General features: G+C 37.3%; 1 protein-coding gene across 1 annotated transcript; it reads left to right on the top strand.

Moving 5' to 3' along the window:
• Positions 1-3,979: 3,979 nt before the first annotated feature.
• Positions 3,980-13,174, top strand: LOC129740144 (uncharacterized). Its single transcript, XM_055731752.1, has 2 exons — positions 3,980-4,128; positions 12,551-13,174. The coding sequence occupies exons 1-2, from the start codon at positions 4,123-4,125 to the stop codon at positions 12,926-12,928; spliced, it is 384 nt and encodes a 127-aa protein (XP_055587727.1). The 5' UTR covers positions 3,980-4,122; the 3' UTR covers positions 12,929-13,174.
• Positions 13,175-14,118: the final 944 nt, after the last annotated feature.

Genomic DNA, 14,118 nt, shown 5'->3' with positions numbered 1-14,118 from the left:
TTGGGGTACCGCGGACTTTGGAATAAAGTCAGAGGATTCAGCAGAACCAATTTTAACAGTGTTTATAATCATCACTTTGTTTAAATTAGAGACTAATTATTAGACACGAATGCCATAATGATGGTAAAGTGTAAAAAATAAAACCTAAAAAAAACTTTGTTTAAATGACTGAAAAGTTTAAAGTTTTTAAAATTAAAAAAAAATGCGGAAATTCTGGACTTCCGACTTTTAGAAATGAAAGCTTATTTTGTGCTTCCCTTCCAACCAAATTTCATCAATGTTATCAAAAGCCTTTTTGTTGTATGAGTGAAGCCCGGTTTTTCATCGTCGCATAGAACTTTACGCTCAGTTGACGTCATTCTGTCAGTGGCCATATATCCAGAATAGCCAACGATTCTGTTAACTGTCATTTGAGCGTTGTTGGTAAAGATCTTTTGCACATTGCTGGTGGCCAAGAATCGGATCATCGAAACGGCAAAAGTAATTGGAGCACCGCAGTAATTGGATATGCAGAGCAAACTCGACGACCTCACCGAAAGTTCCAAGGCAGCAGGTCTCAAAGTCAATGTCGGAAAGACCAAGTCGATGGAGATCAACACAGAAAATCCGTCCAGTTTCATTGAAGCTGGGCAACAAGTTGAGAAAGTGGAATGCTTCCAGTATCTTGGTAGCCAGATAACGCCTGATGGTGGTACCAGGAAAGACATCGAAACCCGGATCAGAAAGGCCCGTTTTGCATTTGCGAGTCTCCGAAACATCTGGCGGTCACGCCAGATCTACGAACGAAAATCCGAATCTTCAACTCAAACGTCAAATCCGTATTGTTGTACGGGTGCGAAACTTGGTGCACATATGCGGTGACGACGCGAAAACTGCAAGTATTTGTAAACCGCTGCCTGCGGAACATCATCCGCGCTTGGTGGCCTGGCAACTGGATCTCGAATGAGGAACTACATCGCAGGCGTCATCAAAGGCCGCTAGAAATCGAGATTCGGGAACGTAAGAGGAGATGGATTGGGCACACGCTGCGAAAAGATGAAAACGAGATTTGCAGAGAGGCGCTAGATTGGAATCCAAAAGGACATCGAAGAAGAAGCAGACCCAGAAACTAGTGGCGGCGAAGCCCTGCCGCTGAAATCCGAACTGTCGACGAGAATCTTGACTGGGACCAGGTGAAGACGCTGGCTTCGGATCGTCAACAGTGGAGGTCTTTTACCACGGCCCTATGGACCGGAGGATCGGCGCGGGATCATTAAGTAAGTAAGTAAGCAGTGAATACTTTGCATGCATTTTGCTCACATTTATGAAAGTTCCATAGTGAAAACATATTTTTGTTGAACTCAAAGCAAGTTAGCAAGTAAATTCTTCTTAGGATGTTCTATGGTGCACTCAACAGGAAGATTGGAATGTTGGAAAAAAGGGTAAACCATGCCTTAGGTGCCAAGGACGGGTACATTTACCCTATCTGTATTTATCACTGAAGCAGAATCTAGCACAAAGCTGTTGCTCTGGCCAAGAATCCAGACTAGTTGCGATTAATTAAAGTCACGAAGTAGAATAATATTACATGCAGAGTGTCGTAGTCTAGCCTCACTGATAACGAGTCAACATGCAAATCAATGATTGAACCATCGTGACTTTTTTTCCGGTGGTACATATGCTTTCCCGATCAAAAATGAGCTGTTATCATATGATACTCTCACCCACAAATTTTCTATACTGTCAATATTAAAATTACCGATTGATGAACTAATACCGCTATGAGGACCCCACCACCTCTACTACGGCGAATATTGGCACTAAATACTTCTGTCACTACGAAAAACGATATAGTCAGAACAGAATAACTGACTAGACGGTACGGATGAATCGAGCCAGGTTTCAGTGAATGCATAAATTTCGTAGCCGAGCTCTGATGAAGCAACGAAGCATTCTGCGATTTTTGATTTCAATCCACGCGCATTTTGATAGTATAGCCGCAGTGCCTACGGTTTCGCTGGATGTCTTCTTCGTGATTCTTCTGACTTCAATGATACTTTGCGAATAACAATGCGTTGTCTGCCATACCTTCGACCTCTGGACACGTGACAACGAATTTGCGCTGGTTCAATCTGGGGTGATACTCGATCTTCAATTTGGCTAATTTCCTCCCTAAGTTTTTGTTGCGGATCTTTAGCACGTACCATCCTTATTTTTCTCGTACAACGCACCTTCAACCTTTCCGTATCGTTCGACGGATCGACCAATGATGGAAGGATTTTTAAAAACGAACACACACATGTAGGATCTAAGTGAAAACATCATGTATCTTTGAAGAGATCTAAATTGTACTTGAGACTAAAGCGTACATCTTTTAAGGATATGATGGCTAGCATCTTACTAATGCCCACAGAATTATTACTACGTATGTCGTGACCGAGACTCGATCTCATGACCTCTGGCTCAGAAGACTTGAACGCTTTTCCTAGACCAGAGTTGCTTTAAAAACCATATAAAACAAACGCCCGTGTAGCTTCTGCAAATCCATCCATTCTGGTAACGTTCGATCGGGGTGGTCCCCCGGTAATGGGCTCATCACAGCATTTTTCACTATAGAAGGTATTTTTTGCCTTTTTCTTGCGGGAAGGAAATAAACATCCAATCTCACTCGAGGTTGAGGGGGAACTGCAAATTCTTCATCTCGAATAATTCATTTATTCGAACGTTAAAATATTTTAACTAGTTTGAGTTAAGATATGTTCCCTTAATATTTTTATAGAACAATAAGATCGGTATTGCGTTTTAAACTAACAGATCATAAAAGATGTACCGTAAAATGGGGTAAATCGGGACAATTTGTGGACTATTTTCGTCATTTTTCTGTCAAATGCTGCTCTTTTAGCACCCGATAAGTTTTGGATGGTGTATTTTGTCAACTTGATCCAAACTAAATCAATGAAAAAATGGGTTTTTACTATCAATTTCGAAACATTGATTTTTGTTCACCACCAAGTCGGTGGAATTGGGACAGTGGCTTGTTTATTGAGAAATTCGTACACTTAGAAATTGTTCACAATTTAAAATGTGTTAATTTCAGCTTCCATAATTTAAAACGCAAATCAATGCATAGTTTATCGCTTTGCAGATATATTTTTAAGCCTGAAAGGAGTAAAAATAATTTTTAGATTGCTTAGTATTTCAGATCACATCATTTTTTCCCATTTGTGTCCCGTTTCACCTCCATGTCCCTGTGAACGCCATTTTATTTAATTATAATGATAATTTTGAAAAATGCATTTTCTTGCCACTGAAATCGTAGGATCAGACCTTTTTAAAAATTAGTAAATAAATAGGTGGGCAAATCTTGACTGAAACATAACTGTTCTCTAATGCCATAACTCAAACAACGAGTTTGCTTAGTTTTACTAAAGATCCAATTTTGGGCATGTTTTCTGAACTTCTTGTTCTGACCAGTAGCAGCCAATTATTCGGTCGAGTGAATTGTTTCTAAGATAGTTTCGGAGCTCTTATCAAATCGCATACCATGTTTTGTTTTGCTCATCAAAGAATTGCGCCCTTATCACGAATTAACAAATAGGGGTTTGTGAATTATGATAGCCTTTCACTAAGTAGCTATAAATTTTCAACCGGCTAATCGAAATGGTACTGGGCCGACTGATTGGCAAATGCAACTTCGGGCAAATTAAGCGCAGCCATGTGCGCTCACTCACCCGGATCAGCCCTATGATACCAAGAACGCCCAATGATATAATACTAGGTGTAGGCGGCATGTTTCATTTTGTTTTGGGCCAAGACATGGACCGGGCTGCGAAAATTCCTTGGCGATCGATGAGCCCCACAACAGCGAAGAAGAGGGAGGATGGGGACTAACTCTAACTCTAACAACCCCAACAACACATTGCATCGGTCGGCCCGAAATTGGCTCACCTCACCTACCGCAGGTGGATTAGTGGCTGTTAAATGTTGGCAAAAATATTATTATCGTATAAAACCGGCCCACCGAGCATAATTGGCTATCAGTGCAGCCACAGCCAGACCCGAGTTTACACCTTTTGGTTTTTTAGTGTTTAGTTCAGTAGCCCATCGAGATATCCCACGCCCATTAGCTGAACCTACATCAATATGAAGGTAATTGGGCCGAGTGAAGTGTTTATTCCTTATACGCGCTCCCTTTAGAAAGTGAAAATTTACGCCAATCATTGAGTGAACCCTAGCGTGTACGATGAATCGGCTCGCGTTACCGATTTTCCCTTTCGTTGGGGAATGCTTATTGTTACGAGACTTGAAGACTGGAAAAAAAACCTGGAAAACAACTTATTATAAAGGCGGGGAAATGTGAATTTTGAACATCAAAATTCCCAAATGAGGAAAATGCAGTAAGACGCTTCGTGCTTTTAAAACCCGTGAAAAAACTGGAATTGTGTCTACTAAAAAAAATGTAAAAAGAGTGTTTATGGAACTTTTCCCCGATATTGGAAAATGTATTTCAATCGATGTGTGGTTAAACTCATACAGAAAATATATTTTACACAAAAGATTTTTCAACAACATATATTAATGATCATAGTGAAGAGAGAACAGAGTATTAATAATCATAGTGGAAGCAGCCTTTGGTTATGCAAAAATATGAATATGATATTTTCTGGCGCTTACATTGCTGCATTAATCATTATAAGAAGAGCTCCGAAGGAGTGGTGGAAATATCAATCACTTTTGGAAAGCTTTCGAATCTTTTGGATGAAATGCAGAGTGCCTGTGTTTTTGTTTATGAACCACTTCCTCACCAGGAATATACTAACAGGAACAATTAAACCAATAAAATGTTTTCTTAGTGAAATAGTGCATGCATTTTGTACCCAGTTCCCCTAAGAGAAAATAACAATTAAAAGTTTCCACACTGAGTAAAGTTTTTTATAGCATCGAAAAAATGTTAAAAATAGTACCTCAGAGAACAGACATCGGGCCCTGAACAAAACTATGTCGAACCTGTGAAGAGAAGAATTTGAATTGTCGGCCATTTTAAAACCGTTAAAATTTGACCGAAAATCGCACCACCTTCAGGATGGATGGTCAGTTAATATTGATTTTAATGAGGAAAAAAAATTCCAGCGTGTGAAAAAACGTAAACATTTTTTTGTTTGCTGCATGCTCCTTTTTTGGTTCCCAAAATTAAGTTAGACCGTGGCTCAATAGTTTGATTCTATGAAATTTAAGTTTAGTTCCATTTTTCCTCCTTGCGGTGGTTCAAAACGGAGTTCAAACGGCAAACTCAAAGCTAATCCCATTTGTGCCATTTTTGCCGAACAACATTTTGGATAAATAGGACGAATAAAGGCATAAAAAAAGTTCAAATTGGAGTTCGATTGCCAAACTTAGTTTTGCGATTGTCCAGTCAAACTCAAAATTAAGCTCTTAAATTTTTATTTGATGTAATTTATTTGATGTAATTTTTTCCCCTCATAGAATAGTTCATAACTCGCTAAATTTTCGAAAATGTCAACCATTTGCAAGGGTAGAGTGTTTATTAGGCTTCTTTTAAACCACCTGGGTTTAAACAACAAACGTTTAAAAAAAAAAGTTGCTAAGGCGGATAAGACGGACACTTCAAGGTCGGGTAAAACGGACTCATAAGTTTCTCCAGTTATTTTAAATTTTTCATCGGATTGATCCTCCATATGCCTTCAGAGGACCTTGGCAAGAGCAATTATCAGTTGAAAAGCACTCACCATCTCAAACAGGCCATAAAAACTGTAAAAACATGATCTCCGGTGAAGAAAGCGCCTATAAAATACGAAATTCCGGAACCACACTGTTTCGCTTCTGGATTCGGAGCAGTTGGTTCCATTTTAATTTAAGAACGTTTTCAAATACTTACCTCACAAAAATATCTTCTTTAACAGCAATTTTTGCGGCAAAATGTACCTTTTCTAAGCAGTGTCCGATTTACCCGATCATTTTTGAAAAGTGTGATTTGCAGGAATTTTTTAAATAGCTATAAAAACAGTCTTGATGGTTAATGTGAAAGCAAACAACCTAAACTGCCCATCTGCACGAAAACTGCGATGAAAATAGCAATATCTGATTTTCTATTGCGATTCTACTTTAGGATGTCCGTCTTACCCGACTTTCCCCTAAGTATTAATTCCTGAGCGTCACCCACATGGAAAATAACATGTAGGCCATTGCGCTTCACCTCACTTGAATGCTCCGTAATGAAGAATGGGGATACTTGATCTTCTTTTTTTTATTTTTATCATATTTTTCGGGAAAATTTAGCAACTCGCCGTCTTTTGCATTTTCTGATAACGTAACGATCTGTAACGATACATGAACCCGTAGATGAACTAGAAGCATCTTCGTGGAAATAAAAGCGATATTTTTGAAGACTTGGTCCTTTATTGAAGAAGACTTGATCCTTCATTCCGGAGGCCTTAGTCCTAGGAAAAATCAAACAAAATTTCATAAAAGAATGTCAATTGACTATTTTGGTCATGTTATTTTTCTCATTTCACAATTTATAAATGTCAGACGAAGAAAATTCTGAAACTATGTCTCAACCCTAATATCATTGCATACTTTGAGGCGCTATTTTCTGAATTTTAGAGAAAATCAACTTTCTTAGCCCTTTTCACCTGACAATTATTGTATAAATATCAGTTATTGGATAAATATTCGTAATCTTGTAATCAACAATGATCACGATCTATTTGGAAGAAAAAAAAAATAGCTTTTTGAACTCTAGGGATCAATTGCACCCAACATAAACATTTTAGAAAACCTTATCTTGGCTATTCTAGTTGATGCTTTTCGGTGAATTTGAAATCAAATAAAAACAATTTTTTTGATAGCCATTCGATTCTTTCGAAATAGGCTTCATATTAATAATTGATTCTTCAGGCTTATCGGATACTTTTTTTTGCATTGGATTTTTGAATCTGAACCATACATAAGGAGTATTCAAAAAAAATTTTCATCGCGCCGTCTCTCTTTTTTGAGAGCAAGCAATGTGATATTTTCTTCTGCGTGTGTTAAAAATTTGATAAATTATCTAATTTTAGTTTTAAATCGACAAAAAGCCCTTGTTGAAAAGCCAAATGTTGTTCGTTGCATTAAAATGAATCAGTGCATATTTTTTGCATCATTTTAATGCTTGTCAATTTTAAGAAAAATGTGATTTTCTTATAAATTCCATACATTTGCCAGATTTTTCCAATACTATTTTTCGGGGCCTCTTACCAATACGCTGAAAGAGAGCGGAATGGCCTACCTTGAATATTTCAAAGTACTTTGAGCGTCACCTACGACTTTGAATTGAAACTCCGGTTGGTATTTTTATACACGTTTCGAGCTCCAGCCCGAACTCTGTTCTCTGTGATAGTACATTACTCAATTTCTCAAATTTTCTATGAGAAACAAAAACTTTGATAATTGCTGATAAATCTAAATTGATAACAAAACCGATTTGGAAGGATATTGGTTTGAAGCAATCATATGTTTATATTGTTGGTATCAATGTGTTTCAAATTGCAACTGTTTCAGAATTCAAGACAGCTGTAGTCTAAAAAGTTTTCCAGTTCGTCAAAACGATTTTTTGCAGATTCTCAAAATGATATTAAGGTTCTCCGGCTTTCGTTTGAAGTGTTAATCTGACGCATATTTTATTATCACGCGATGCAAATGGAATTCATGGAGTAAACTGGATAATTCTCTAGCTACTTTACCCAGGATGGCAAAGCAGTAGGAACAGTTATGACGTCCCAAACAGAGCATTTTTATTAAAAGAATCTATAAACACTGCCAGATTCTCCGTCAAATTTTCTGAAAAAAATATTTTAACAAGAAAGATAGAGTCTTGAAATGTTCTGATGGAATTATCTGCATTAATTTATTTATCAACTAGCTGACCCGGTGTGCTTTGCTACACCTTTCAGAATCAAATGATATTTTCAGAAATCGTTCAAATTTTTATTGTTTATGGTATTATTTTAAATCAAATTATGACGGAATTAATAAGCAACCACTATAAAATGAGAGCTGCAGCTGGAGTTTCAAATTGCAACACAAACCATAACTTATATTCTGAATCTTGATTTATAAATTTGTTTTAAAGATCTGATAATTTTCATCTGTTTCCTTAACTTTCGCTCTAAAAAAGAAGGGTCCCAAATTAATCGTTCGCAAATAATCTAACTTATAAAGTATGGTTGTTTTTGCTTGATATGTTCTGGAATTATGCTTAAAAACTGATTAGAGAGACCCCACCCCCTGTTCTTCCCTTCACCCCCTGCTGAATGGAGATTGTAATCATTAATCAACATTTTTTTCGTTCCCAAAAATCCTCTTATATCAAATATAGTTCCATTGGTTGATAAGTATTTAAGCTTTACAACAAAAATTGTATGGAGCCCCTTTCTTTCTTTTCCTCTCTACACTGTAAAGCATAAGAGTCTATAACAATCGTAGAAACATATCTCGTAACCAAGTACCTTTCCATGCCATATTTGTTTCCATTTGTTGGCTTCGTAATCATAAATTTAGAACATATGCTAACAAAATTGTATTGGGCTCACCTCCCTCCTCCCATGTACCTTCTCACTGAAAGGAGGATGATGTGTCAAATAATCATAGAGTCATACCAAAATGATTTTCCATGTTAAGTATTGTCTATTTCTCGGATTTTGTAAAATAAAAGTTAAATGTAAGCTTCCCTCTTTCCTTTCTCTATTCCATGCCATGCCAAATTTGGTTTTATTTAAGTAGTAAATTTTTGAGTTATGTATAAACTTGAAAGTGAGTACCATCCCCCTTTCTGTTCTCTTCTTTCAATAGAGGGGTGATAACTTAATATTCATAAAAGTATTTTTCGTACCCAAATACTTTTTGATGATTATGATGAAATTTGGTTTCATTTGCTTGATTAATTCTCGAGTTATGCAAAAAAAAATGGAAACCCCCCCTTCTTCGTTTATATCTTACCGCTTAAAAGGTACGGCTTCAATTCATAATAGAAACATTTCTTGTATCCAAATACACTCACATGTCAAATATGGTTCAATTTGCTTGATCAGCTCTCCAGTTATACTGAAAATTGTAAGGGAGACCTCGCCTCCCCCTTTTCATCCACCTCTTCGAAAGAGTGTGGGATACCAAATATTCATAGAAGCATTTCTCGTACCCAAATATCGTTCCATGCCAAATTTGGTTCCATTTGCTGTTGTAGTTCTTGAGTTATGCAGTAAAAATTGTATGAAACTCCCCTCCCTCTTTCCTTCCTCCCCGCTGTAAGAAGGAAGGGGTCTCAAACAATCATTAGAACATGTCACGTTCCCAAATACCCGCCCATGCCAAGTTTGGTTCCATTTGCTTAATTACTTTCTTAGTTATGTTGAAAACTATAGAAGAGGCCCCTCCCCCCTTTATATCTCCCTACTGGAAAGAGGGAGGGGTCTCAAATAATCATAGAAATATTTTTCGTATCCAAATACCCTACCATGCCAAATGTGGTTCCATTTGCTTTATTAGTTTTAAAACTATATAAATAAATATGGAAGAGGCCCCTCCCCCTTTCAACTGGAAAGAGGGAGGGGTCTCAAATAATCATTGAAATATTTTTTCGTATCCAAATACCTTCCCATGCCAAATTTGGATCCAATATCTTGATTAGTTCTCGAGTTATATGAAAAATTGTAATGTAGCCCCCCTCCCCCCTTCCTATCACGCCACTGAAAGGAGGGAGGGGTACCAAATATTCATAGAAATATTCCTCGTTCCCAAATACCACCCCATGCCAAATATGATACCATTTGCTTGATGGGTTCTCGAGTTATGCAAAAAATTGCCTTTTGTTTGGAAAGCCCCTCCCTCCCTTAATGAGAGAGGGAGGGGTCTCAAACCACAATAGGAACCTTCCTCTGCCTCCAATACCCCCACCTGCCAAGTTTCACGCAAATCGGTTCAGTAGTTTCCGAGTCTATAGGGAACAGACAGACAGACAGACAGACAGACAGACAGACAGAAATTCATTTTTATATATATAGATTGTCAATTTTAGTAGGGTTACCAGACATTTAGAGTCATCAAATGCAACGAATTTGCAAAAATTAAACTCAGGGGAAAACTGTACAGAACGCATCAGTTAAGCATTAAAGATATTTACAGCGCTAAGAATCATAATAGAACCGAATTGAACGTCTACGACGATTCAGGGATTTATTTTACATCTTACTGGAAACAAAAATAACGATATAAAGTCAATTTTGATGACATTTTTGTTAAAGACTCAACCAACTAGACAACACACCGCGGGGTAGAACGCCGAAACTAGTGGTTCACCGGAAGGGTGATCAGAAATAAAATAATGATTATGTGGAATACAATGATTGTTACATCAAATGTTTAGTAACATGATTTTCGAATTTTTGTAAACTAAACATTCTTTGGCAAAAACTCATTTGTAATTGCTAAACGTATCGAAAATTTCGCTTTAAAAAAAACACTTTTTGATATCCTTATAGGTAAAACGCCTTCAAGTAGCCAACGAAATTTAATCTCTTGGCTGATATCGCGGCAAATTTAGTGGCAGATTATTTTTTCAAATCAAATATTGGTGCGCCTTTTGAACATGAAAAAGGACGAAATTTGATAACATCATGCTTGCTTATCGTAATTTTGGAGGCAGCAAATAAAAAGAGTGACATTTCGCTTTGATATTCGTTTTTTCTCGAATGTTAACAGCATTCTGAATTTGAGCGTAAAACACGTGGCCTGGTGCGCATTCTGCCCCAATTTTGATATGATTGTTTTTAGTTAAAATCAGTGAAAATGTAATAAAAACAAATATTTATAGACATCCGAAAAAGCATACGATTGAAAAAAAGTCGAAATTTTATTACTCTGCGCAGTCTGGGTTGCAAAACACCTTAAATGTTAAGCATGAAAAATTACAAGTTTCACGCAGATTCGATTTTTTCTTCTGTTCCTAAGAGTCGTTTTAATGAAATTTTCACCTAAGAAGTGATACAGAAGCTTGTTTGCCGCAACAAAAAGGTAGAAAAACTTCATTCGTAGCCATAAGTTGACGAATTGTTGATAAATAATGGCATGGGCGATTGTATCCCGATGGTGCGTTTTGTACAGTTTACCTCTACATCAAGTTGAACAGTCTTTATCTTACTTTGAATTGTTCAAATCACATTTTGAATTATGTTGGTGCATTCCCAATCGTGCAGCTAGATGGGCTCGAACAAATTCATCCTTTCTTCAAGAGATTGAACCTTTTCTGAGTCCACCAACACCATCTTAACCAGCCGCTCGATTTCTTGGTTATCCCAAGCATATTTTATTCCTGCTTTAGCCATTAAAATCACAAAAAAAGGCCGCCATACATTACACACATGCGTTGGCAAATTCGATGATTCTAACACGCCTATTTTCGTCTATGCTCGCCAACTCACTATACAAACATATTTCTTGCAAACGCAAACGTTTTCTGGCGAAACGAGCAACTAAAATTTAAAAAAAAAACACACCTTTAACCCAGCTGGGGGAGTAAATGGCCTGAAAATAATTCAAACAGCACCCTACACCAGCGACTGATTCGATTTGAGGTCATTTTTAAATTTTCTAAACCATGGGGTCTAAAATGCTTCGATTTCATTCAAAACTCATTCATGATTTTTTGCAAAATTTCTAAGTAACGTTTACATGAGTAAATTTGACCTTTTAAGTTTATATGGGAAAATTAAAAATCATCATCTTTTTTCAACATCATTTTTATGTCTTCTGTGAATCCGATCCTGCCAATGGTTTCTGGGCCAATTGATAAATTCTCTAAAGGAAATTTATCGCTGAACAACTTTGTCGAATACCGTAACTTCGTATCTCATTAGGCAAAAAAATTGTTAGCTGTTTTACAGGGGTATGCTTTCTGGCATTGAAAAACAATAAATTCAATTGACATCACTGCTGGGTGTCTCGCGAAGTATTGTATGAAATGTACCTAGTTATGTAGAACCTCGCTAAGCACCCAGCAGTGATGTAAAATGAATTTATTGTTTTTTTCAATGCCAAAAGACATAATCTTGTTCAACAGGTTATAACTTTTTTGTCTAATAAGATACGAAGCTACAGTCTTCGACAGAGTTGATGAGTGAAAAATTTATTTTAAAATGTTTATAAATTGGCACAAAAGGCTTCGATCCAAAAAAAGAAACAAAAATGATGTTGATTTTTCAGTACAAAATATTCAATTTTCCCATAGAAACATAAAAGTTCAAATTTACTCATGTAAACGATTCTTAAAAATTCGGCAAGTTTTAAACCAAAACGAAGCTTTTTAGACCCCAGAGTTTGAGAAATTCAAAAATTTCCCCAAATCGACTCAGTCTAATACACCATGTCACAAAGGGTAGATGCGTTAGAAAATTCGATCCCAACCGATTGCACAACACCGTTTTTGCGCAAATGTGGTGAAGCCTATGGCAGCTTCAATAAGAAATCGAAACGTTAACACCAATTCAATAATACATTCCCATAATTCTTCCACCCTTAGGTTACGCTTTTGCAACCGATGGTCGCCATCGCCAGTCTCATCCTCCTGGCAGGGTGCCTGGCGGCGCCCGCCTCCTCGAAGAAATCCCGAGCGGCGGCACCGGAAAGTTCCGCCGCTTCGAGCCCGTCCAAGGCATTCGTCATCATTCCCGAGGAACCGGCAGCGACAGATCGGCGCAGCAGAAGCATCGGCTGGGATGATCATCATGGCTACAAGGAGGTGAAGGAAATCGTTCGGACAGTTCACGTACCAGTTCCGGTTCCGGTCGAGAAACACATCGTGGTCGAAAAGAAGGTCCCCGTACTGGTAAAACCCGTTAAAAAGTCAGGAAAGATTGTCGTGCGCATCAAGAAGAAGAAGCACTCGCACCGCGGTTGAATAAAAAGGCATGCGTCACGTTCAGTCAGTTCGTAGAATAGGTTAAATTAATCAAACAAAATTGGTCTCAGTGAGTGTAGTGTTTCTGGCTGCAGGAGCAATATCAATTAGATATCTTTAAGAGGTTAAAGGTGTGATATACGATGCAAGTTCATCATAATAAGCTTTCGAGTCATTAAATGAAATTGTGGAAGCTATCACAAGAAAGTGCAAATAATAATAAAAAAAAAACTTACTAAGCCCTAACCGACCGTGAGCGTTACTGAGTTGTTTGTGTAGGGCTACCAAACAACAATCGAAAGAAAACTCCCCTTCAAAAAGTGAGATGTTAACAAATGAACAGGTCAGTGTTCTGGCGTTTAAACAGTGAGTTAATCATTTGACCAAGGGATTGAGTGAGGATGAGAAGCATTTGTGATGCATTCACATCATCAGTGAGGAGTCTATACATGAGATTCTGTTACCCGAGCAGACTTTTATGGCAAAATTATAGCAAATTTTGCTATCACGCCCTGAGAGGAAAATCTGCTCTCATTTTGCTTGACATAAGGTGGTACACAGCAAAAATGAGAGCTCAAATTTTCATACTTGGTTAGCAAAGTGATATCAAATTTTGCTAAAACTGAGGCCCTAACTACACCTCGTTTTTTGAGAGCTTGGAGAGCAAAATGATGTCAATATAAGGCATAATATATTTTTCAATAAAAGCAAAATTTGACATAGTTTTGCTCTCAATTTTTTGAAAAAAGTAAGGTGTAGTTGAGGTCTAAGTTTAGCCAAATAAGACATTACGTTGCTTTATTAGTACGAAAATATTACTTTCATTTTTGCTATGTACAACTTTATGTCAAGCAAAATGAAAGCAAATTTCACTCTCAAGACGTGATAGCAAATTTCGTTATAATTATTGCTTGAGAGTTGTTAGACAGAGAAATTTATGTAGAATAAGTTTGCACAGATTTAACACGCCTTAATGTATGCATGGCAAAGATTTTCATTTGATGAGGGGACGCTCAAATATTACGTAACACAATTTTCGACCCAACCATTATCCCCCTACGTAACACATTATGTATTATCAGATTTCTTTAAATTCACAAACCGTAACAAACTGCTAAAACCACCTCCAACAACCAAGCCCCCCCCACCCCCAACCCCTTTACGCCTTACGTAATATTTAAATGGTACCT

The sequence above is a fragment of the Uranotaenia lowii genome, chromosome 1, assembly GCF_029784155.1.
Source record: "Uranotaenia lowii strain MFRU-FL chromosome 1, ASM2978415v1, whole genome shotgun sequence".
Taxonomy (NCBI): Eukaryota; Metazoa; Arthropoda; class Insecta; order Diptera; family Culicidae; genus Uranotaenia; species Uranotaenia lowii.
The sequence above is the reverse complement of the archived record's forward strand: the minus strand, read 5'-3'. Positions and strand labels throughout refer to the sequence as shown.